Source organism: Pygocentrus nattereri, chromosome 14 (genome assembly GCF_015220715.1).
Source record: "Pygocentrus nattereri isolate fPygNat1 chromosome 14, fPygNat1.pri, whole genome shotgun sequence".
In the NCBI taxonomy this organism is placed as follows: domain Eukaryota; kingdom Metazoa; phylum Chordata; class Actinopteri; order Characiformes; family Serrasalmidae; genus Pygocentrus; species Pygocentrus nattereri.
The window spans coordinates 26,083,132-26,108,530 of NC_051224.1; the positions used below are offsets into that span (position 1 = coordinate 26,083,132).

The 25,399-nt window shown below is 41.0% G+C and overlaps 1 protein-coding gene across 1 annotated transcript in view; it reads left to right on the forward strand.

Moving 5' to 3' along the window:
* Positions 1–25,399, forward strand: part of caskin1 (CASK interacting protein 1) — a 176,356-nt gene that overhangs the window by 112,979 nt on the left and 37,978 nt on the right. The window contains 5 exon segments of the mRNA XM_037544688.1: positions 745–875; positions 14,923–15,031; positions 16,934–17,042; positions 17,684–17,778; positions 23,130–23,256. Of these exon segments, the coding sequence (XP_037400585.1) occupies positions 745–875; positions 14,923–15,031; positions 16,934–17,042; positions 17,684–17,778; positions 23,130–23,256 (571 nt within the window).

Here is a 25,399-nt window from a genome sequence, read left to right on the forward strand (position 1 = left end):
ACCATGGGCAACTCCAGAAAAGAAAAAAGTCCAGCCCCTCTCAAGGAGATTGGACCCAGAGCCCAAGCTGTGTGTTGAGGTGAGCCCGACTATATCTAGCCGGTATCTCTCAACCTCGCGCACCAACTCAGGCTCCTTCCCCGCCAGTGAGGTAACGTTCCAAGTTCCAAAAGCCAGTTTCAGCAACCGAAGATCAGAACGCCAAGGCCCACGCCTTCGGACACTGCCCGATCCACAATGCACCGCACCCCTACTACTGCCCCTCCCATCGGTGGTGGGTCGATGGGAGGGGGGACTCATGTAGCTCCTTCGGGCTGGGCCCGGCCGGGCACCATGAGTGAATGCCCGGCCACCAGACGCTCGCTGCGAGCCCCTCCCCCAGGCCTGGCTCCAGGGTGGGGCCCCGGTAACCCTGATCAGGGTACACAAGTCCTGCTTTGTTGTCCTCATAGGGGTGGTTATGGATCACACTTTGTCTGGCCTGTCACCTAGGACCAGTTTGCCATGGGAGACCCTACCAGGAGCTTTTGCTCCAGACAACATAGCTCCTAGGGTCCTTCAAGCACACAAACCTCTCCACCACGATAAGGTGGTGATCCATGGAGAGGTATATTATCATTTATGTGGTGGTATAAATAGTGATCATTATAATAATTCTGTTTTTGTTCTGTTGTTGTTATAATTGTTGTTATTATTGAAATATTATTATTATTATTAATATTGAATTTTTATTATAATTTGTAGGTGGTTCAGCTGCTCCTCAGCAGTAATATGTGTGCGGCTCTTCTGGAGCCCAAACCCGGAGATTCGACCGACCCCAATGGGACAAGTCCGCTACACCTGGCCGCAAAGAATGGACACATAGACATCATCAGGTGAGAGCGAGAGCAAGAGCGAGAGAGAGAGAAAGAGAGGTGTGAGAGAGAAAGAGAGAGAGCAAGAGAGAGCGACAGGGAGAGGGAGAGAGAAAGAGAGCAAGAGAGAGAGAGGGAGAGAGAGAAAGAGAAAAAGAGAGATAGAGAGAAAGAGAGCAAGAGCGAGAAAGAGAAAGAGAGAAAGAAAGAGAGGGAGAGAGAAAGAGAAAGAGAGGGAGAGAGAGGAGGGAGGGAGAGACAGAAAGAGAGCAAGAGCGAGAAAGAGAAAGAGAGATAAAGAAAGAGAGAGAGAGCGAGAGAGAAAAAGAGTAAGAGGGAGAGATAGAGAGAGAGGGGGAGAGATAGAGAGAGAAAGAGAGGGAGAGAGAGACAGAGAGAGAGACAGAAAGAGAGCAAGAGGGAGAGAGAGACAGAGAGAGAAAGAAAGAGGGAGAGAGAGACAGAGAGAGAGAAAGAAATAGAGGGAGAAGGAGAGAAAGAGAGAAAGAAATAGAGGGAGAGGGAGAGAAAGAGAGACAGAGGGAGAGATAGAGAGACAGAGAGAGAGAGAAAGAAATAGAGGGAGAGAAAGAGAGAAAGAAAGAGAGAGAGAGGGAGAGAAAGAGCAAGTGCAAGAGTGAGAGAAAGAGAGACAGAGGGAGAGAGAGAGAGAGAGAGAGATAAAGAAAGAGGGAGAGAAAGAGAATGAGGGAGAGATAGAGAGACAGAGATAGAGGGAGAGAGAGATAGAGAAAGAGAGACAGAGGGAGAGATAGATAGAAAGAGAGACAGAGAGAGAGTGAGAGAGAAAGAAAGAGGGAGAGAAAGAGAGAGAGGGAGAGATAGAGAGACAGAGAGAGAGAGGCAGAGAGAGAGAGGCAGAGAGAGAGAGATAAAGAAAGAGAGGGAGAGAGAGAGTGAGAGAGAAAGAAAGAGGGAGAGAAAGAGAGAGAGGCAGAGATAGAGAGACAGAGAGAGAGATAAAGAAAGAAAGAGAGAGGGAGAGGGAGAGAGAAAGAAAGGGAGAGGGAGGGAGAAAGAGAGAGAAAGAGAGCAAGAGGGAGGGAGAGAGAAAGAGAGCAAGAGGGAGAGAGAGAGACAGAGGGCGAGACAGAGGGAGAGATAGAGAGAAAGAGAGCAAGAAGGAGAGAGAGACTTTTGACTTTTAACAACACTTTATTGTAACCACGTCTCATTAAAGTGTGTAAAAGTGACTTCAGGCCAATTCAGCCCTCAAACCAGCAATAAAAGCAAACAGGTTGTTGAATAAATAAAAGAAATAAAGGGAGAGAGAGAGAGAGATAGATGGAGGGAGAAAGAGAGAGGCAGAGAGATAGAGGAAGGGAGAAAGAGGCAGAGAGAGACAGAGAGAGAGAAAGAGAGGGAGGGAGAAAGAGAGAGAGAGAGAGAGAGAGAGAAAGAGAGGGAGAGGGAGAGAGAGAAAGGGAGGGGGAGAGAGACAGACAGGGAGGGCGAGCAAGAGTAAGAGAGTGAGACAGAGACAGAAAGAGAGAGAAAGAAAGGGAGAGACGGAGAAGGTAGAAAGAGAGAGGGAGAGAGAGATAGAGGGAGGGAGCAAGAGGGGGAGAGAGAGAGACAGAGGGAGAGACAGAGGGAGGGAGAGAGACAGAAAGAGAGAGAAAGAAAGGGAGAGAGAGAGAGATAGATGGAGGGAGAGAGAGATAGAGGGAGAATGAGAGAAAGAAAGAAAGAGAGAGGGAGTGAGAGAGTAAGAGAGAGACAGAAAGGGAAAGAAAAAGAAAGGGAGAGAGAGAGATGGATGGAGAAAGAGAGGGAGAGAGAGATAGAGGGAGGGAGAAAAAGAGAGAGAGAGAGGGAGACCAAGAAAAAGAGAGAGAAACTGAGACAGAGAGGCAGAGAGAGAGAGATACGGGGAGAGATAGAGGGAGAAAGAGAGAGGGAGAGTGAAGGCTGAATGAGCAGTCACATTGCATGTAAGCATCTTCATAGCTGTGACATCACAGCCATGATGCAGTCAAATACAGGCTGTTCTTGCAGATTAGTTTCCATATTTGGACTGAGGAGCAAGCTGAAGCTTTAATTGTGTTCATGTTCTACATCAAACACTTCTGTCTAAAAAAGCGAGGAAGTCGTGAGGAATTCAGTTTTCTGTGATATGGGCTCTTTAATCGCAGTTAATCTGGGCTCGGGGCTGATCAGGCCCGGCGTGTTGATGGAGAGTATGGGAGTGAATTGCGATGTTATTTTTAGTAGTTGGTACAAGGCTCTGTGAGAGTGTACTGAGACAGGCGAGATATCCCAGCAGGCTTTGCACCTCTTTAGGACTGGGCAGCGGTGTTTTGTCTCTGGCAGCTTGCCAGCAAACCTGGAGCTCAGGTGTTCACACACAAACACAGAGATGCAGTATGAACTGAAAGTTTGGAGTCTGCACTGTCAGCACAGTTTCTCTGCCTGTTTAGTGAGAAACGAGTGAGAAACAATGAAGCTGGCTTGACAAACTTCTACTGTTCTTCTAACAAAGACCTTAAAATCTCAGTCTTATTACACACTAAGGCTTATTACTGAGTAACTACAGAGACTTCAGTGCAAACTGGCTGAGCTGTTTAGGTTATAGAAGTGTGTAATGAAACTTGGTGGGGTTAATGTTAGTAATGTTTTCATGGGTCAGAATTTACAAGATAGAACTACCAAAGCTTGTGCTTTTAGGGCCGATCGCACAAACAAGTTTTGTTCAAACATGACTTTGACTGGCAGAATGTTGAGGAGGTTCAGATCTGACTGCCACGAATGGTGTCACATCTCTCATGCTACCCCTCACAGAGCTTACATACAAGCTGTGTCCCAATTCAGGGGCTGCAGCCTTCAAAGGATGCGGTTTACGAAGGCATGTCCTCTAAAACCTGCGTAGGCTAATGAAGGATCCACCTGTTGGTCCTTTGTTGCTATGGAATAGGACACATTTCTCAACCGCATCAATAGTAAACAGTGGGGGGGGGTCTAGAGGGAGGCTGGGCGCTGATCATAATAGCTCTGAAATGAGTGTGAGGGTGCAGTCTGTGATTTACTGCTACTGGATTTACTGCCTGTCTGAGCACACAGAGAGGAAGCAGGAGGTGACCTCTAGATGCTCCTCTGTTCTCCTGCTGGGCAATCAGAGAGATTGTCAGAAACATTATATACCACGTAGGTTTGGCTGACAAACTGCAAATACTCGCTGGTCACTTTACTGGAAACACCTAGACTACATTACCCTTGCAGTCCACATTATTGGAAACACTTAAAATGCATTACATCCACTGGCCACTTTATCAGAAACAACTAGACTGTATTAGCCCAACTGGCCACTTTATTAGAAACACCTAGACTGCATTACATTCACTTGTCACTTTATTAGAAACACTTAGATTGCATTTCCCCCAACTTCTCACTTTATTAGAAACTTAAACTGCATTACATCCGCTGGTCACTTTACTGGAAAAACCTACACTGCGTTACACTCACTGGTCACTTTTTCAGAAACACCTAGACTGCATTTTGCCCAGCTGGCAACTTTATTAGAAACACTGAGACTGCGTTACACCCACTGGCCACTTTATTGAAAACACTTCCCTTATCTAAGTACTGGTTTCTAATAAAGTGGCCAGTGTTTGTAGCCATACGGAAGGGCTTTTCTAATACAGTGAAATGTAGCTGAGGGATGAGAAACGTAGGAGCTCTGATCCTGTATGAGTAGCGCTGCTTCAATTAACACCCTGGTCATGTGACCTGCTGTGAAACTTCCTCAGCAGCTCTGTGACAGAAAAGCCTCACACACACCTCATATCTGCCTCTCCACAGCTGTGTGTGTGTGTGTGTGTGTCTCTGTTTGTGTGTTTGTGTGTAACAGCTCAGAATAGAAAACAGTGGAACGGGTGTTAAAAAAAGCTCAAAATAGAGAACAATGTTCAAGAAGGATGAAGAAATTGCAGTGTTCAGTGGAGAAGCCTCACATTAAACATCCTGTCTGTGCAGGCATTCGTAATGTAGCTAAGAAGTGTTGAAAACATTTACCTCACCATTTTGAGGAATTCCACCGATTTTTAAACATATATGAATAATTCAGTGTGTGAGATGTAAACAGAAAGATTCAGATTGGTTTGGTGAGAAATGGTTCAGATGTCTTTACAGTGGTGGTTACAGGAACCAGGGGTTGCCATGACTACAGCACAAATATAGACATTTTATTTACTATTCAGAACCACCAGAGAACCTATATGAGCCTTCTGAGTTTATATGGAGTGTTGATGATAGAAAATAGTGGAAAATCTCAATTAATATGTTATCCTTGGGGACTGTTTTTCCTCCGTCTGCCATAAATGGAATTTAAGTTCTCAAAACAGCGTCTCAGACATCAGGCAGTGAATTCATCGCAAGCTCATGTAATAACTTTCTCTGCGGGAGCTTTTAGAGGTGGACGTCTGCTTCCTATCACCAACACTGTGAACACTGAACTTCCGAATGACATCTCAACCAGTTAATTATGCAGGAATTTTGATGGAATTCCCCCTTAGGGTGAGGGTTAAGGTCATCTGTGACTGTGTGGTGGGATGAACAGTGCTGGGAGCTGCAGGTCAGTGATCAGGGTCAGGAACAGTAAATATCAATACAGATAACTATTACGGCCGACAGCCGAGAATCTCCACTGACTTTAACCCTTTCATAGCCAACAGCTAACCTCAGTTTGATGAGGAGAAAATTCCCCAAACTGTGCACTGATTGGTCTGAAGTGATGACATTTTATACACTTATAAAATCTTAGAACATCTGCCAATATACATTAGAATTCTGTACAGAATGCCTGTACATTAGAATTTCTAAATAATTACTTATTTACTTACTAAGTTACTTAGTAATAACATACTGAGACAGAACTGTTCACAGTGGTGGTGATGGGAACCAGACATCCACCTCTAAAAGCCCCCTCACAGAAAGTTACTACATGAAATGTTTATGAATTCACTGCCTGATGTTTGCAACATCTGCAGCGTCTTAAAAAAAAGGTTCTTCAAGGGTTCTTTAGGACAGGGAATGGTTTAGGTTCATGGGTTCTATATAGGACCATTTAGTGCTAAAATGGTACTTCATATGGTGAAAGGATGGTTGGATTGATGGAGAATGTGTTGTATATGGTTTTATACAGTACCTTTTTGAAAATGGTTCTCTATAGCACAAAAAACAGCAGCAGAACTCTTTTTAATGCTATATAGAACCATATACAACACACTGTCCATCATTTCACCATGCAAAGAACCATTTCAGCATAAAATGGTTCTATATACAGCCTTAAAGATTGTATGTAATAATAAAAAATAGAAAATATGTCATATATATCTTATATATAGTAAAGCATGTCTTATATATACACCACTGCTGCTGGAATAAAACCCTGTATTTCCATTTTTGGCATTTTTCAGTTTTTGACATAATTTGAAAATTGCCCAAAATGACTTGGAAAGACGGCTGGTTCAATTGACTTACATGAAATGTAAAGAAGGTTTTTTTCTTCTCCTGTAAAGTTACCATTTGGAGATACGAGGTTCTTTTCTGAGAACAGCTATATATGTATGTGTGTACACTGTGTGCACAATTATTAGGCAAGTCTTATTTTTGAGGATTATTTTTTATTAATGACCAACTACAGTGCTCTCAGTTAATCCAAAATGTTAATAAACCTCAAACATGAATGTTTAAGAAAGTAAAAGTGAGGTTTTGGCTTTCTTAGGAGAATATCTATATGTGCACATTTATTGGGCAACTATTATTGCGCAGAATTATTACAAATATTATCAGTTTCTTGATCTGTTGACGATCAACTTTTTGTGCAGCAGCAACCACAGCCTCCCAGACCCTGTTCAGAGAGGTGTACTGTTTTCCTTCACTGTAAATCTCCCGTTTAAGAATTGCCCACAAGTTCTCTGTTCAAGGATTCAAGGATTCAAGGAGATTTTATTGTCATTCGCATCACATGGTACATGAGGTGGAACGAAATTAAGATCTCATGGTCCAGTTTACACCCAAGAGCTGTTATTAAAATAGATAAATAAATAGAAAGTACACAAGAGAGGGAGAGTAGGAAGTTAGCAGCAATATGAAGTCCAGAGTGCAAGTTTGCTATAGCAGCATGATATTGACTTAGAGCAGTGGATAAAGTGTCTAGATAAAGTGTCTCAGTGCGGTTTAAAGTGACAGTGCCTGTAACAGTACTTGTTCTTGTAAGTGTCAGTGCAGTGTGTTCAGTTGGAATTTAGGAGCCTTACAGCTTCTGGTATGAAGCTGTTTCTGAGTCTGGTTGTTTTGCACTTGATGCTCCGCAGCCTCCTGCCTGAGGGGAGCGGGACAAAAAGTGCATGTGCTGGGTGGGTGGGATCCTTCCTGATGCAGGTAGCCCTTTTCCTGCATCTGGAGGTGTAAATGTCTGTGGTGCTGGGGAGGCTGACTCCAGCAATCCTCTGTGCAGCCTTCACCACCCTCTGCAGTGCTTTCCTATCTGCAGCAGAGCAGCTTCCATGCCACACGTTGATGCTGGAGCACACGACGCTCTCCACCACACATCTGTAGAAGGAGGTGAGGACTGCCCTCCCGAGTCCAGCTCGTCTCAGCCTCCTGAGGAAGTAGAGCCGCTGATGTGCCTTCCTGACCAGAGTGGAAGTGTTGTTGCTCCAGGTGAGGTTGCTGCTCAGGTGCACACCCAAGTACCTGTAGCTGTCGACCACTTCCACCTCAGAACCTCCAATGTGCAGAGGGAGGTGGTCATGATGGCCCCTTCTGAAGTCCACAATCATCTCCTTCGTCTTCTTTACGTTGATGCAGAGGTTGTTTTCTCTGCACCAACCCTCCAGGTGTTCCACCTCCTGCCTGTAGTTGGACTCATCTCTGTTTGTGATGCATCCAACCACTGCTGTGTCGTCCGCAAACTTCACAATATGACAGCCTGGATGGATAGGTGAGCAGTCATATGTAAGCAGTGTAAACAGGAGGGGGCTCAACACACAGCCCTGAGGGGAGCCAGTGCTGAGGGTTATGGTGGGGGAGGAGATGTTGTGGATCCTCACAGACTGCGGCCTGTTGGTCAGGAAGTCTAGGACCCAGTTGCACATGGAAGAGCTCAGTCCAAGTGAGGAGAGTTTTGTTATCAGGGTCTGAGGAATCATGGTGTTGAAAGCAGATGTGAAGTCCACAAAGAGCATACGAACATAGGAATCCTTCTGCTCCAGGTGGGTGAGGGCAGTGTGGACCACAGAGGAGATGGCATCCTCTGTGGATCGATTCCTCCTGTACGCATACTGGTGTGGATCCACAGTGACGTTGATGGTGGCTTTGATGTGGGTCTGAACCAGTCTTTCAAAGCACTTTGTTACTATCGGCGTGAGGGCTACTGGCCGGTAGTCATTCAGACCTGTCACTGCAGAGCTCTTGGGGACCGGGATGATGGTGGCAGTCTTCATGCAAGTGGGGACTGCTGCCTGGATGAGGGAGGCGTTAAAGATGTCCGCCAGGACGTCCGAGAGCTGGTCGGCGCAGTCTCTTAGCACCCTTCCGGGGATGTTGTCCGGGCCAGCAGCTTTCCGGGGGTTGATCCTCCTCAGCGTCCTCCTTACTTCTGCTGGTGTCACGCTGAGGGGCTCCTCTCCTGGTGAGTGTGTTGGGTTCAGGTCAGGTGAGGAAGGGGGCCACGTCATAGGTTTTTCATCTTTAATGCCTTTACTGGCGAGCCATGCAGAGGAGTACTTGGATGCATGTGATGGAGCATTGTCCTGCGTAAAAATCATTGTCTTTTTGAAAGATGCAGATTCTTCCTGTACCACTGCTTAAAGAAAGTGTCTTCTAAAAACTGGCAGTAGGCTTGGGAGTTGATTTTGAGCCCATCTTCAACCCGAAAAGGTCCAACCAGCTCATCTTTAATAATACCAGCCCATACCAGTACCCCACCTCCACCATGCTGGTGTCTGACTCGAAGTGGAGCTCTGTGCCCGTTACTGATCCAGCCACGGGCCCATCCATCTGGTCCGTCAAGACTCTCATTTCATCAGTCCATAAAACCTTTGAAAAATCTGTCTTCAGATTCTTCTTGGACCAGTCTAGACACTTCAGCTTATGTGACTTGTTCAGTGGTGCTCGGGTTTCAGCCTTCCTTACCTTGGCCATCTCTCTGAGCGCTGAACATCTTGTGCTTCTTGATACTCCAGCTAGGTTGCAGTTCTGGAATATGACAGAACTGGAAGATAATGGGTTCCTGGTAGCTTCACACTTGATTCTTCTCAAATCCTTGGCAGTTATTTTGCGTCTTTTTTTCTCAGCACGTTTCTTGCGACCCTGTTGACTATTTGCAACAAAACGTTTGATGGTTCTGTGAACACACCCCAATATCTTAGCAATTTCAAGAGTTCTGCATCCCTCTGAGAGACTTTTGGTAATTTTTAACTTTTCAGAGTCGGTTCAATCTCTTTTTGGCCCATTTTGCCTAAAGAAAAAAGCTGCCTAATAATTATGCACACAACGTTATATGTTAACACAAATAGCTAATCAGCCAATCACATGGCCACACTTCAGTGCATTTAAGCATGTAGAGGTGGGCAAGACAACTTGCTGAAGTGCAAACCGAGCACCAGAATGGGGAAGAAAGGTGATTTAAGTGACTTTGAACGTGGCATGGTTGTTGGTGCCAGACAAGCTGGTCTGAGTATTTCAGAAACTGCTGATCTACTGGGATTTTCACGCACAACCATCTCTAGGGGTTACAAAGAATGGTCAGAAAAAAAGAAAATATCCAGTGAGTGGCAGTTGTGTGGATGAAAATGCCTTGTTGATATGAGAGGTCAGAGGAGAATGGGCAGTCTGGTTACAGATGATAAAAAGGCAACAGCAACCCAAATAACCAACCAAAATATCTGAGGAATGTTTTCAACACCTTGTTGAAAGTATGCCACAAAGAATTAAGGCAGTTCTGAAGTCAAAAGGGGGTCCAACCTTTTACTAGTACCTAATAAAAGTGGCCAGTGAGTGTGTGTATATATATATATATATATATATATATATATATATATGCTCAAAAAAATAAAGGGAACACTCAAATAACACATCCTAGATCTGAATGAATGAAATATTCTCATTGAATACTTTGTTCTGTACAAAGTTGAATGTGGTGACAACAAAATCACACAAAATCATCAATGGAAATCAAATTTATTAACGAATGGAGGCCTGGATTTGGAGTCACACACAAAATTAAAGTGGAAAAACACTACAGGCTGATCCAACTTTGATGTAATGTCCTTAAAACAAGTCAAAATGAGGCTCAGTATTGTGTGTGGCCTCCACGTGCCTGTATGACCTCCCTACAACACCTGGGCATGCGCCTGATGAGGTGGTGGATGGTCTCCTGAGGGATCTCCTCCCAGACCCAGCACCCAGCAGCAGGACCGCTACCTCCGCCTTTGTGCAAGGAGGAACAGGAGGAGCTCTGCCAGAGCCCTGCAAAATGACGTCCAGCAGGCCACAAATGTGCATGTGTCTGCACAAACAGTTAGAAACCGACTACATGAGGATGGTATGAGGGCCCGACGTCCACAGATGGGGGTTATGCACACAGCCCAACACCGTGCAGGACGCTTAGCATTTGCCAGAGAACACCAGGATTGGCAAATTTGCCACTGGCGCCCTGTGCTCTTCAAAGATGAAAGCAGGTTCACACTGAGCACATGTGACAGACGTGACAGAGTCTGGAGATGCCGTGGAGAGCGATCTGCTGGCTGCAACATCCTTCAGCATGACTGGTTTGGCAGTGGGTCAGTAATGGTGTGGGGTGGCATTTCTTTGGAGGGCCGCACAGCCCTCCATGTGCTCGCCAGAGGTAGCCTGACTGCCATTAGGTACCGAGATGAGATCCTCAGACCCCTTGTGAGACCATATGCTGGTGCGGTTGGCCCTTGGTTCCTCCTAATGCAGGACAATGCTAGACCTCATGTGGCTGGAGTGTGTCAGCAGATGAAGGCATTGAAGCTATGGACTGGCCCGCCCGTTCCCAAGACCTGAATCCGATTGAGCACATCTGGGACATCATGTCTCGCTCCATCCACCAACGCCACGTTGCACCACAGACTGTCCAGGAGTTGGCGGATGCTTTAGTCCAGGTCTGGGAGGAGATCCCTCAGGGGACCATCCGCCACCTCATCAGGAGCATGCCCAGGCATTGTAGGGAGGTCATACAGGCACGTGGAGGCCACACACAATACTGAGCCTCATTTTGACTTGTTTTAAGGACATTACATCAAAGTTGGATCAGCCTGTCGTGTGTTTTTCCACTTTAATTTTGTGTGTGACTCCAAATCCAGGAATCCATTGGTTAATAAATTTGATTTCCATTGATGATTTTTGTGTGATTTTGTTGTCAGTACATTCAACTTTGTACAGAACAAAGTATTCAATGAGAATATTTCATTCATTCAGATCTAGGATGTGTTATTTGAGTGTTCCCTTTATTTTGTTGAGCAGTGTATATATGTAATATATGCATATAGAGATGATTGATTATAGTATATATGTCACATTAATGATATATATAAGTACTTAAATATAAATGATACACAATGGACATAAAGATATATAGTTATTTATGTATATGTAATAGTAATATATCCCATGAAGACAAAAATGTTCATAACTTTCAATGTAAATTAATGTGATTTTGCAGCATTCCTCTTTGGTTGATTTATCATGAAATTTTTACAAAATATAAAACAGCTTTATTAGTTTCAGTTAGTTAAAAGAACTTTAGAAGGTCAGGAGTATTTTGTTGCTCCTGTAGGTTAAAACTGTAATTCAGTCTTGGACTTTCTGTCCTGAAAATGTAGAAAAACAAACCGCACCTGTGCCCACATAGCGGCCAGCTCTAATTAGAGTTAAAAATGGGCCGTGTGAATCCACAGGTTACAGCAGCGGAGAAAAGGCTGGTAATTATATCATTAATCCAATAGCACCAGCGGCAGTCACACTGAGACTCACTCAGATGGATTGATTTATAGAGGAAATATGAAACCGAGCACTGACCCTGATCAGGACCGCTTTATCGGAGCATTGAGGTCATTAAAGTTCAGCTCCAGCTCTGATTAGCTCAGATGGATGTGCTCATTAGCAACCAAAAAGAATTTTAGTAAGAAAAAGAGAGCAAGAGGAAAAGGCTCAATGGCCTAAACTAGTGGTGTTCTGACTGTGGGTCGCGACCAACTGGATGGTCACAGTGTGGGGCAAAATGCTTAAAGTGGACTCGTCCTAAAGGTCCGATCCCAGACCCTGAAAAACAGCCCAGCTCATTATCCTTCCTCCACCAAACTTTACTGTCGGCACTGTGCATTTCTATAGGTAACGTTCTCCTGACATCCACCAAACCCAGATTCATCATCAGACTCATAGAGAAGCTTATTCATCATTCCAGAGAACATGGTTCTACTGATCCAAGCCCATTATACCACTCGCAACTACCACTCAGCCCTCTATTTTGCACATTCACATCTAGGGGGTAGTGTGTCCTGATTCTTGTTGAGATAGAGGGAGAAATGTTAAGACTATATGACCCTCCAAATGGAGGTTTTTCAGAGACTCCTGTTATGAGTTATAGTGTTATGAGGGAAAAAAAACGGCAAGATGGCTGAACAAGAGACCAAAGAAACCCACAAATGTGAGAATTTTCTCCAATAAAAATACGATATCCATCATATTTTCTTAGTTTAATGTCGTTTCAATGTATTATGGTCATATCTTTGTAACACACTTAAAAAATCACTAGTAGCAGGCTAATGGCTCAGTAGCTAGCTAGCTAACTTTCCAGTTCCACCTTAAATAGTCCAGCAGTTTTGACACCTGAAACACCAGAATGTAAGTCCTGCACCATTTAAGGTGGAATGGGAACATTCAAATGAGAAGCTGGAGAATATCTGACTTCAGCTTCATATCACTGAAGAATTAGGGGTGGGTGATAATAAATAATTGGCCCCCTCTTTGAAGGCCTATGATTCCCTAAATGTAACTAAAGCCCAGCAGTGAGCAGCTGAACTTTACCCTCCTCTGCTATCACTGCAGACTGGCAGGGTTGCCTACAGAGCAGTGCTAGTAGCTGTTAATGAAGTAATGCTCTTTTTATTTGAGGGTCCCATTTCATAGAGAAGGTTTCAACTACTGCCCTGTAACTCCGTTCCAAGGGGTTAGGGTGGCACTCGAAAACAAGGGGTAAGGGCAAAAATAAGAAGTGGGATTGGGCCCCAGTGGTGGCACTTTACTCCACTCCAGCCAACGCTTGGCACTGCACATAGCAATTTTAGGCTTGTTTACAGCTGCTCAGCCATGGAGACCCATTTCATGAAGCTCCTGATGCTCAGTTCTTGTGCTGATGCTGCTTCTAGAGGCGGTTTGGAGCTCTGTAGTGAGTAATACAACAAAGAATAGTTGATATTGATATACATGATTTTGTACACGCTTCAGCACTTGTGTTTGAACTATTGTTGCACCTAATAATAATTTCATTTATATAGCGAATGTATGTATTTTATATTTAATTTATATATTTTTATAGTTCTTTATATAGTGAACAAAATCAGTTTACACAAAAAAATAAAAATTTGAATTTTAGAGCAAACGAAAGCACTGGGAAAACAGGTAGGTTTTGAGTTGTGTCTTAAAAGGGTGAGACAGAGATCATGTAGACTCTGAGGAAGTGAGTTCCAAAGTTTTGACACTGTTAAAAATGCTTTACCACCCACTGAGGACAATCTGAAGCAGGGCGCTTTAAGCACAAGCTTCCATTTCACTATAATAGTACTTACAGTTGTCTAGGACAGCTCTGACAGTGACTTGGGGCAGAGGTGGCATCCTATGACAGTGCCAGGTTTAAAGTCTCTGAGCTCTTCAGTGTGACTAATTCTACTGCCAGCGTTTGTCTACAGAGACTTTATGACTGTGTGCTTGATTTTATACACCTGTCAGTAATGGGTATGGCTGAAACACCTGAACTCTGTAATTAAGAAGGTTGTCCACATAGCTTTGGGCACATTGTGTATGTTGAAATTTGTTAATGTTTTTGTACTGAAGGGAAGAGTTGAATACATTCCAAACATAAAATAAAAAAGTGCTGTAATATTTTATAGCTTTTCTGTTCTACAGTCTCACAGTACACTGGAGATTTAGTGCTTCATTCTTTTTCTACTGCATTTGCTAATTGAAAGAAAAGTATTTTGAGTTAGACTAGATTGAAAGCATAAGGGTTTGAGGACTTTTAGATGAGTGGGTGGGTCTTTGGAGAGATGCTACCTCTATGTGTGGGCCCTGCTGTGAACATATTTGGGACCCTCTGCTGTATATCACTGTATCAGTAATATGATTATATAACACTAGCACATGATTCCAGCAGCTAATCCTGTAGAGAGTCAATGAGGCTGATGCAGTCTGGAGTTTCTCTCTCTGCATCAGTGATGTGTCCCACCTGTGCAGCTCTAATTCAATTCATTGTATTCTTAGGGGATTCTGGAATAGACAGTTGCATGAAGAATGGATTCTGGAGGGGATGGGTGGAGCTTTAAACCCCTTTAATTAAGTTATTAGTCTTAAAACAAATTGTTCAGTCACTACTAGATTGTTTGTAGACTAATATTTCTTACTACAGAACATAGGCTGTTTAGTGAGTGCTTATGGACTAATGTCTCCTATTCTAACATATACACACGTTTACTAAGGTTGTTTATGGACTATTATCTCATATTCTAGCATATAGGAGCATTTACTGAGGTAATTCATGCACTAATATCTCCTTTTTGAGCCTATAGGAAGCCTATAGGAGTGTTTAATGAGGTTGTTTATGGACTAATATCTCCTATGCTAGTGTATTAGAGCATTTATTAAGGTTGTTTATGGAGTAATATCTCCTATTCTTACGTATAAGAGCTTTTGTTGAGGTTGTTCATGGACTAATATCTCCTATTCTAGTGTATAAGAATGTTTATTGAGGTCATTTATGAAGGTTGTTTATGGATTAATGTTCCCTAATAATCTCTCTCTGTAGGCTGCTGATTCAGGCAGGCATCGATATCAACAGGCAGACGAAAGCTGGCACTGCCCTCCATGAGGCGGCACTGTGTGGCAAAACAGACGTGGTGCGCCTCCTGCTGGACGTAAGTATATCTGCACCTAAAATAAAAACAGACAAGGGCAGATGGCTGAATCTGACAATCCTGAGAAATGCAACTTTTATTAGAAAAGGCATTCTTTAGCCTTGTTTCTGTGTTGATTTAAAGTGCTTAGACAGGCCAGAACAGTCCATAGTATTTCAGACGGAGACAGCTGCACTGCCTTCATCTGTCTCACCCACTTCAGAGTGATCAGATCAGACTGGAAGGAGGCAAGTGAGCGAGGAGGGAGTCTGCAGAGGATAGAACAAAACCAAAGACACAGTCTCTCAGAGGAGGCATTTCAGCCTGCGCTGATCAGCAGCTTTACTGCTTCAGTCAAAACATTGCCTCTTCTTTACCTGTGACATAATAAGTATGTTTCAATATGATTTAAAGAGCCCGTATAATGGGGAAAAATATTTTCCTTAGTTTTTATTCTAGTGTATAGAAGCATTTATTGAGCTTTTTATGGACAAATATCTCCTATTCTAGAGTATATGAGTGATTAATTGGGGTTGGTTAATGGACAAATATTTCCTATTTTAGTGTATAGAAGCGTTTATTGAGGTTGTTTATAGACTAATATTTCCTATTCTAGTGTATAGGAGCATTTATGGAGGTTGTTTATAGACTAATTTCTCTGATTCAAATGTATAGGAGTGTTTAATTGAAGTTGTTTATGGACTAATATCTCCTGTTCTAGCTTATAGGAGTTTTAATTGAAGTCATTTATGGACTAATGTATAGGATTCAAGTTGGTTATAGACTGATATCCATTACAGACTAATATCCTGTGTTATGTTCAGTCGGTTATGGACTAATATCTCAGTCAGTTTGGTCGTTTATGGACTGATATATCCTATTCTAGCATATAGGAGCCTTTACTGAGGTTGGTTATGGGCTAATATCTCCTATTCTAGTGTATACAAGTCGTATATTGAGGTTGTTTATGGACTAATATATCCTGTTCTAGCATATAGGAGTGGTTAATTGAAGTTGGTTATAGACTAATATCCATTACAGACTAATATCCTGTGTTATGTTCAGCCGTTTATGGACTAATATCTCAGTCAGTTTGGTCGCTTATGGACTAATATATCCTATTCTAGCATATAGGAGCCTTTATTGAGGTTGTTTGTGGACTAATATCTCCTGTTCTAGCCTATACGCATATTTATTGAAGTCATTTATGGGATATTATGTCCTATTCTAGCATATAAGAGTGTTTAATTGAAGTTGGTTATAGACTAATATCCATTACAGACTAATATCCTGTGTTATGTTCAGTCAGTTCAGTCTTTTATGGACTAACATCTAAGTTAGTTTGGTTGTTTATGGACTAATATCTCCTATTCTAGCATATAGGAGCCTTTATTGAGGTTAGTTATGGGCTAATATCTCCTATTCTAGTGTATGCGAGTGTTAATTGAGGTTGTTTATGGAGTAATATCTCATGTTCTAGTGTATAGGAGCTTTTATGGAGGTTGTCTAATGTATAAAAGTGTTTATGGAGTCAGAACACAGATTGTTTTTTTTTTACCAAGTTTGCCTTTTGGCACAGTAAGTTGTGTAGTATTGTATATAGTATATAGTACTTGTATAGTATTATTTTGTTGATGAGATTCCAGACATAAAAAACTTAAAATAGTAATAAAACAGTAAAATAGTATTGCAACTTGGAGTACTTTGCTTACTTTACTCACTTACGTAGATTTATGTGAAAGTGCTTGTGTACTCACCCATCCCTTTGTAAAAATCACAGGACATAAGTGGAGCACAGGGGAAGAGTAAATACAAGAAAGCTGTAGGATATGAGCCCTTTAATGATCTGACTGTGTACCTGTTATGGGGCCATCGTAGGAAACATCTTGCCTTTTTCACCTTTGATCTTTTGGTCTTCTGCAGAGCGGCATTAATGCGACAGTAAGGAACACGTACAGCCAGACTGCACTGGACATCGTCTACCAGTTCACAGCCACACAGGCCAGCAAGGAGATCAAACAGATGCTGAGAGGTACAAAGAGAAAAGAGTGTCTGTCTCTACTGCTCTGTCTCTTACTGAGTCAATATATATTACACATATAAGGAACTCACACATACATAATACATACAGGAATTAATATTATCACATTAATGTACCTAAACATATAATACATAAAGGAAATAATATTATGACATATACGTGCCTAAACATATAAAACATACAGGAATTAATATCATATATAGGTAATTACACATGTATAATACATGAAGGAAATAATGTCATCACATATAGATAATTAAATATATATAATACATACAAAAATATTATTACATATAGGTACATGTATATAATACTTACAAGAAATAAAATTATTACATATAATAATATTACATATTATTACAACTTAAATATGTCCAATATGTATGGGAATAATATTATTACATATGGGAAATATTATCATTATATATGCATACTTACACATTTATAATATAGTTGGAACATCATTATTAAATGTATTTACATATATAAAACATAAAGAAAACATTATTACATATAGCTAACACCTATTATATGACCCATGTCCTTAAAAGATATGAAAACAAACCTCTGTGTGTGGTGTGGGCAGAAGCTCTGATTTACAAGGCTGTATTTGTGTGTTTGTTTGTGTGCAGATGCGTCGGCCGCCCTGCAGGTCAGGGCTCTGAAGGATTATTGCAACAACTACGACCTGACCAGCCTCAACATCAAAGCAGGAGACGTCATCACAGTAAGACTCTGTTCAATTCACTTTCTGCAGCAGTCAGTCTCCCGGAGCAGGACTGTGGAGGCAGTAATGCAGCACTGAGCATCACAGAGAAATGTTTACCATTTACATTACCCATCTGGCTGCAGTGACAGTAAAGTGTTTACATGCAAACTTCGATTGAATACATTCAGCACTGAGGGGTTTATATCTCACGCTACTCAACACCTTGATGGAAAATCTCTGTTTACATGCTCACTACAAGTATTCGGATCCAACCACTTAGTGTAGACATTACCATGACAATCAGCATCACGTGAGTCCAGTCAGACTGAGATGAGCAGCGCTTGTGTTTTGTGCTTGAGAAGGCCGAGAAGAAGGCTCTGTTTTCTGAGACACATAAGCTGCACGTTCGTCCCACTGCTGTCTTTTAAAGATCATAGCATAAACTTCTTCTCCTCTGCAGACCAAGTTCTGCTTTGACATGTTGAACAGTGTAAACTTTCACCATGACGCAACGCACCTGCAGAACAGACTTAAACTTTCCGATAGGGAATGTAATCAGATACAGGCGTTTACACAGATATAACTCTTCTATTTAACAGATTACTTACAGGATTACCCACCTCGGTTGAATAGAAACTGTATTCTGAATGGTCTCAATCAGACTAGACTATTCCAAATGAGCTATTAGTCGGATTATTAACAGATTATTAGGCTGCATTTAAATGTGGCTAGTAATAGTTTGGCCCTTCCTCTCACCCCAAAATGAAGTCATTCAGCTGAGACATGTTTGGTGTATATTAACTAAGAGGCCAGTGTAGCTTAAAAGAGAATTGGCCCTGGTCAGTATCTCTAATAGTCTCGATTATGTGGTTTCTGATGCTGCTTGACTCACATATATACATTATAATTAGGAAAGCTGTATAACACAGATTATTATTAATTAATGAATTACTTAATTAATTCATATGCACGGTGTCTCATATTTGAAAGGCAGTCAAGTCTCACTGATAAAATACACTATATTTCCAAAAGTATTCAGTCACCCATCCAAATCATTGCATTCAGGTGTTCCAATCACTTCCATGACCACAGGTATAAAAAAAACCAAGCACCTAGGCCTGCAGACTGCTTCTACAAACATTCTACAAACACAACTCTCAGGAGCTCAGTGAACGGTACTTGTCTGACTGCATTGTGCCAAGTGTAAAGTTTGGTGGAGAGGGGATTATGGTATGGGGTTGTTTTTCAGGAATTGGGCTCAGCCCCTTAGTTCCAGGGAAAGGAACTCTTAATGCTTCAGCAGACCAAGAGGTTTTGGACAATTTCATGCTCCCAACTTTGTGGGAACAGTTTGGGGAGTTTGGCCACTTCCTGTTCCAATGTGACAGCACACCAGTGCACAAAGCAAGGTCCATAAAGACAGGGATGAGCGAGTTTGGTCTGGAAAAACTTGACTGGCCTGCACAGAGTCCTGACCTCAACCCAATAGAACACCATTGGGATGAATTAGAGTGGAAACTGCGAGCCAGGATTAAGAATGGGATCTCACTCAAGTTCATATGTGTGTGAAGGCAGACGACCAAATATTTTTGCAATATAGTGTAGCTACTGATAGTAATTTAATGACTGTGAGCTGATAATTACAGTTATTTAATAGTTTAGTAATTGTAAAAGAGCTTTAAATTATAAATAATCCAGCAGTTTATGTTCTAATTCATAACACTGTTAAAGCTGTTACTGAATAACAGCGTTTAATGAGATGAGTGAGTCCAAAGCTTTAAATAATGATGTTTCTCTGCTGATGTTATCTGTGCTAATGTACTTTAGTCCATGTTTATAGAGAAGACACAGTGTGAGTCCCACAGTGTCAGAAACCACAGGACTCACAAACTATCACTTTAAACTGACCGACTGATTGTGTGGAACACAGTGGTAGATCTCAAACATGGTGGACAACCTGCTGAAAAACCATAGAAAACATTAAGTGCTTCAGTTGGTTCCTGAAGGTTCTGTAATGTGTTTTGGCTTTTTAAGGGGTTGATTTCACAGTCTAAAGGATGCTTTTGATGGTTTCCTAATGGAATCTAATCTTGTGTTCTACACAAAACTAGTGACCTCTATTAGAAACTATTAAGCCAATTAAGCCAGTGAACAAATTAAGTTTTTATCATACACACTTAAAAATGATGGCTCTTCAAGAGTTCTTTAGTAAAGAAAGTGGTTCTATATAGAACCATGAACACATAATGAACCCTTAGTATGATTAAAGTGTTCTTTGCATTGTGAAAATGTTCTTCAGATTGATGGAGAATGTGCTGTAGATGGTTCTATACATAATCTTTTAAAAAGGGTTCTATATAATACCAAAAAGGGTTCTTCTGTTGTTACAATCTTGACATCTTAATAATAGAAGAAACCTTTCTGGTGCTATATAGAACCCTATTCAAAAAGGTTCTGCTTAGAATCATCTACAGCACATTCTTCACCAATCTCAAGACCTTTTCATCATGCTTTTGAGTGTTCAAGGTTCTATATGGAACCACCCATTTTTAAGAGTGTTGTTATAAGCTTGACATCGTAACAATAGAAGAACACCTTTTGGTGCCATATAGAACCATTTTCAAAGAGGTTCTGTATAGACACATTATATGCACATTCAGCCTGTTTGCGAAGATCTGAGATCATAAACAGACAGACATTCAAGAGCTTTAAGGTCATTTAGAGCTTTAAAAACCAGCAGCAGAGTTTTAAACTCTCTCTAACAGACCCAGGTGATCAGGACTAAAACTGCTTTCCTCTCATATTAAATGGAACAATAGCAGTTCTTCCTCTGAGGACGCTCTCTGTAGTTAAACGCAGTGGAAAGTCAGATTTCGGACATAATTAAACTTGGAACATTGTGATGTCTCAAGTAATCACAGCAGTTTGTTTGGTGTCCTCTGATGGATGATCTACAGGGGGCGCTGATGCGCGTGTTTTCCTCCAGACGCTGCTGGTAATTTGTTCATAATTAAAGGAGCTCTTTACGTTCAGAAAAGCTTATCCTGTGTGTCCTGAGTGACTTTCACACTTCTAATCCGTGAATATTAATTAATGATGCTCCGGAGAGCCCGGCTCAGATCTGTTACAGCCTTAATCAGCTAATAATCAGGAAAGTGCAGAAAGAGGGAGGTTAACGCTGCTACTGCTGTTGTTATAATTAACATCTTAGGGTAATAACCAGCTCCATTTACATATTTTGTGCACATAAGTACAGTTTTGATGGATTTGTAGTTTTTCTGCTCAGGTGTATTTGTGGGGAAAGCTATCTGTGGTTGAGTCCTGTGTTCATAATACTTTATAAATGTGTTTATAATGTGTTACAAGGCATACAAAGTACCATAAACCTCTCACTTTGTAAATTTAGGACTTTATGTTAGACCAAAAAGATCCCAAAATAGAAGAATAGAGCCATACAAACTTCAGTTCCTTTTCGCCTCATTTGAATTTCCTGTTCCACCTTAAATGGTGCAGCTGTAACAGATTTCTAAGAGGCTCTAAAAGGTTCCCTTGCAGTTCTGTGTCTGCTCGAGAGTCCTCCACCTGCAGCTGCATGAACCTCTTAACTATAGTTATTAATATGTCTAATAGGGATATAGGGATGCATTAAATATTTTGGTTGACAATGATCAAAGGTAATGAAAATGATCAAGGGTGCCACTGGAAAGAGATAAAGGCTGTAAACCTACTGAAAAACATCAATAAGCCTCAAAATCTAAGATTTTACAGATCAGTTTACAGAAGTGAAAATTACACAAATTTCTTTGCTTCACTCTTCTACATCAGTCAGTGCAGCAGGGTGACCAAGAAGGTCTCCACTGAGGGTTTGGTTCCACTTGAAAACACGTCATCCTGCTAGCCTTGGGCCAAATACTGATATTATCGAATACCATGATAATTTAATCAATCCAACTCAGTGCAATGAGAGTGACCCTCATTTACAGTGTATCTGAGCATTATATAAAAAAAGAGGAAATGTAAATTTAAAGTAAAATATAGCAAAGTAAATAAAAAAAATAAAACTGAAAATTATTTGTAAAACAGTACATAAGACAAATTAAAAATTAAGAAACTTTTAAGGAGAAATAAGGTCTTAAGGAGAAATAAGATTAACAAATCAAAACAATTCAATAAAATTATTAAGCAATTAGTAATAAATGTAAAGAAATAAAGCTACTGAGTAGGAGAAGAAAAAATATATAAAATATATAATAGTAATGATAAAAGTTTCTCAAATACATGACAAATAAAAAAAATCGAGAAAACAACTAAAGTAAAAGAAAATTAGAAAGACCATATACACAAAGCAGCAGAAACTCAGATTTTATGTGATGAAGGTCAAGTTGTGGTCGACTAATCACCAATGACGTCTTGAATATACATGGAACTACAGGAGAAGTGAATGCGACAGGCGACTTTAAAAATCCAGCTTTAAAAATCTGTGATGAAGCCAAACTCCACAGGTCAGTCAACTGTGACACATTGCTGACCTTTAGGGAGTTGGATATTAGGACCCCAGAATCTTGAAAATTTGTATCCTACTTAGACGCACCATAGGAGGCCTGACTGAGACTCTAAAGACTCTAAAGCCAGAGATGTTTAGAGCACTGTAACTAAGCGAAAATGAGAGTAACTGACTTCAAACTATACAGGATTACAGGGCGTTATGTTTCCTCTCCAACCACATAGGACTTTATTATGTAGTCTGAGAAAACTACTTTATATGTGATCTTTGAAGCTCGGTAGATCAGTGGAGAAATGTTAGAATGAAACTCATCAGGTCAGTAGAGTGTAATGTGCTCTTTCCAAGTAGATAGCATTGTTAGCCTTCAGCAAACCAGAGATATAGACCCTGAAATCTTTAGGCTCCTCACCTGTTGTACCTCTGAGGCGTCCATGTTAGTGTCATAGTCATGTGATCAGTGACTAGATGGCATAAAGATTAAAGCTTCATTACTGAGCAGTCCATAAGTCTGTGCAATCCCTAATATATACAAATTGTAATACTTGAATTTTTATTTCTTTCAGGCTTATCTGCTGATTGACACAACTGACATCAGTATTAAAACCGTTTTTCTCATTAATTCATAGTTTATTTACTAAAGCATAAATGTTTTTTATATTATATTCTATTATATTATATTTTATTCAAGAATAAAATATGTTCATGTTAACTTATATAAAGAGTTAGGAACCTTTTTGCGCCTGTAAAGTTATTTTATTTTTTTGGATGAGCGTCTAAGTGCATCACCGTCCTCTATGTGTTATTCCTGTCGGATATTGAGAGCTTTCCACCTGTCCAGTTTGGATGACTTGTGTTTTTTCTCCAGGTTTTGGAGCAGCACTCGGACGGCAGATGGAAAGGCTGTATTCATGACAACCGCACAGGAAATGACCGAGTGGGCTACTTCCCTTCCAGCATAGTGGAGGTGATCTGCAAAAGGCCAGGTGCTCCAGGTAAGAGAGGGAGTAGAACGGTCAGCAGCAGTCAGCAGTACAGAGCAACAGTGCTTTGTTTTCTGGAGTTTCCTTCCTGTACAGAATCCTGTACATCCTCACAGAATCAGTCAAAAGTTTGGACCCACCTAAGTAAATGGACATTTCTGGTAATATTAAAGATATTCTGATTGAAAGGTTTGTGATTAAATGATTACAGCTTGTTTCTTCGACATATGCAGGTAGTAGACATTCAGTAAATCAGTCTCAATAAAATTCAGACCAGCTGCCAGAAACGGTCAATTTTTGTTTTTGGACTACAACAAAGTGTCAAAATCTAACACTTAACAAATAAACAAATCTAATTGATGATTGTTTTTAATAGAAATCACATAAATCACACAGAGTAGCATACATATGAGCATTGTATAGATCCTGCTGGTGTGGGTTCACGACTGTTTCATCTCTAAATGAAGAACACTAAATTGACTCGTGTGCTAACAGTGCCCCCTGGAGAATCTTCAGAGTTACAAAGCCACTCCTGGATTATTTACTTATTAAAAAGCAAGATGTTTTCCATCAGTATAATGGCACCACTCTGGAATTCAGCTTTAGATGCCTTTGGGAATCTATGAAGTATTATATTTTCACCATTTAACAACTTTATTAAGACTTTAATTATTCTTTAATAGTGTAATAATAAAGCTGTTAAAAATGATATTGGTCCTCTAGCTCTATCAGTTGTCTTTCCCAACAGTTATCACCTTTAAGAATAATGAAAATAAGTGAATATTATATATAGAAACTCTTTCTTTCGATTTTCTGTTTTGTCCTTACTTTCAGATTTGGGTCAGAAATTTTAATTTCAGTGTATCAGTTAATGTCTGTGAATTTATTTCCAAAAGAAAACATACACCGAGAGTTTGTGCCCTGAATTAAGGCAAAAGGGAGCTACTGAAGAACTGAATGTAATGTGGAATATATTGTGTTTAGCACTTTTTTGTCTTCTCTATTATTCTAAAATGTGAAAAATAATACAAATGAAGAAAACCTTTCATAAGTTTGTGTGTCCAGACTTTTAACTGGTACTGCATTTGAGGAAACAACTCAACACGCTATATTTCTGCTCTAACTGATAACTGATGTAACTGATGTAACTCTGAAATTTTATCAACACTTCGAGCAGTTCCAGTGCGATAATCTTACAGCTTACCCTCAACTCTGGCAGCATTTATTGTGTGAGCACCCTCTGGTGGCTCTAAAAGTTTCTGCTCACAACAACTTGCCGTTGTCATGGGAACCGCATCCAGCCTAAGGCCATGTGACCTATGCAGCCATCTCTTTGACATTTATCAGACCTTTCTGGATTTAGAGCGGGATTCAGGAGGACAAATACGCCTGTAGCCTCAGATTATCCTCGTGCCAAACAGCTGCAGTATGAGCAGTACAGTTTGAGCAAATGGCAATGATGCAAAAAGGTGAACAGCAGTGGCCACAGAGGGAACTGCAATTGAGAGTAACTAATAGCTGAGGCTTGGAGAAAGCATGGATCTCTGAGGAAAAGACAAGAAAGAAGAAAAGGAAGGAGAAGAAGAGAAGATGATGAAGGAGAGGAGAAGAAAGGAGAGAGGGGAAAGGCCTTTATTTCCACTGTTGACTCTGCTGTGTTTCACTGTTTGGATCAGAAGAGGTGGCTTTAGTCTCAGCTCTGTGTTTGTGTTCATCTGTCCCTCTGTGTTCAGCGTGTTTCATGCTTAACCAAACATTCAGCATCTTCATCACCGTTCACCATCCACTCATTCACACACTTAGCTGGAGAATTGAGTCAACTGTAGGTCATTCTGACAGACTGTAATACACTACAGGAAGTGTAGGGGGCGATATGGCTTCTACTGTTGCATTTAAAAAGCTCTGTAATGTTCATATGATTCACACAGTCATTCTGACAGACTGTAATACACTACAGGAAGTGTAGGGGGCAATATGGCTTCTACTGTTTCATTTAAAAAGCCTCTATAATGTTCATATGATCCACAGTCACTCTGACAGACTGTAATACACTACAGGAAGTGTAGGGGGCGATATGGCTTCTTCTGTTTCATTTAAAAAGCCTTTATAATGTTCATATGATCCACACAGTCACTCTGACAGAATGTAATACACT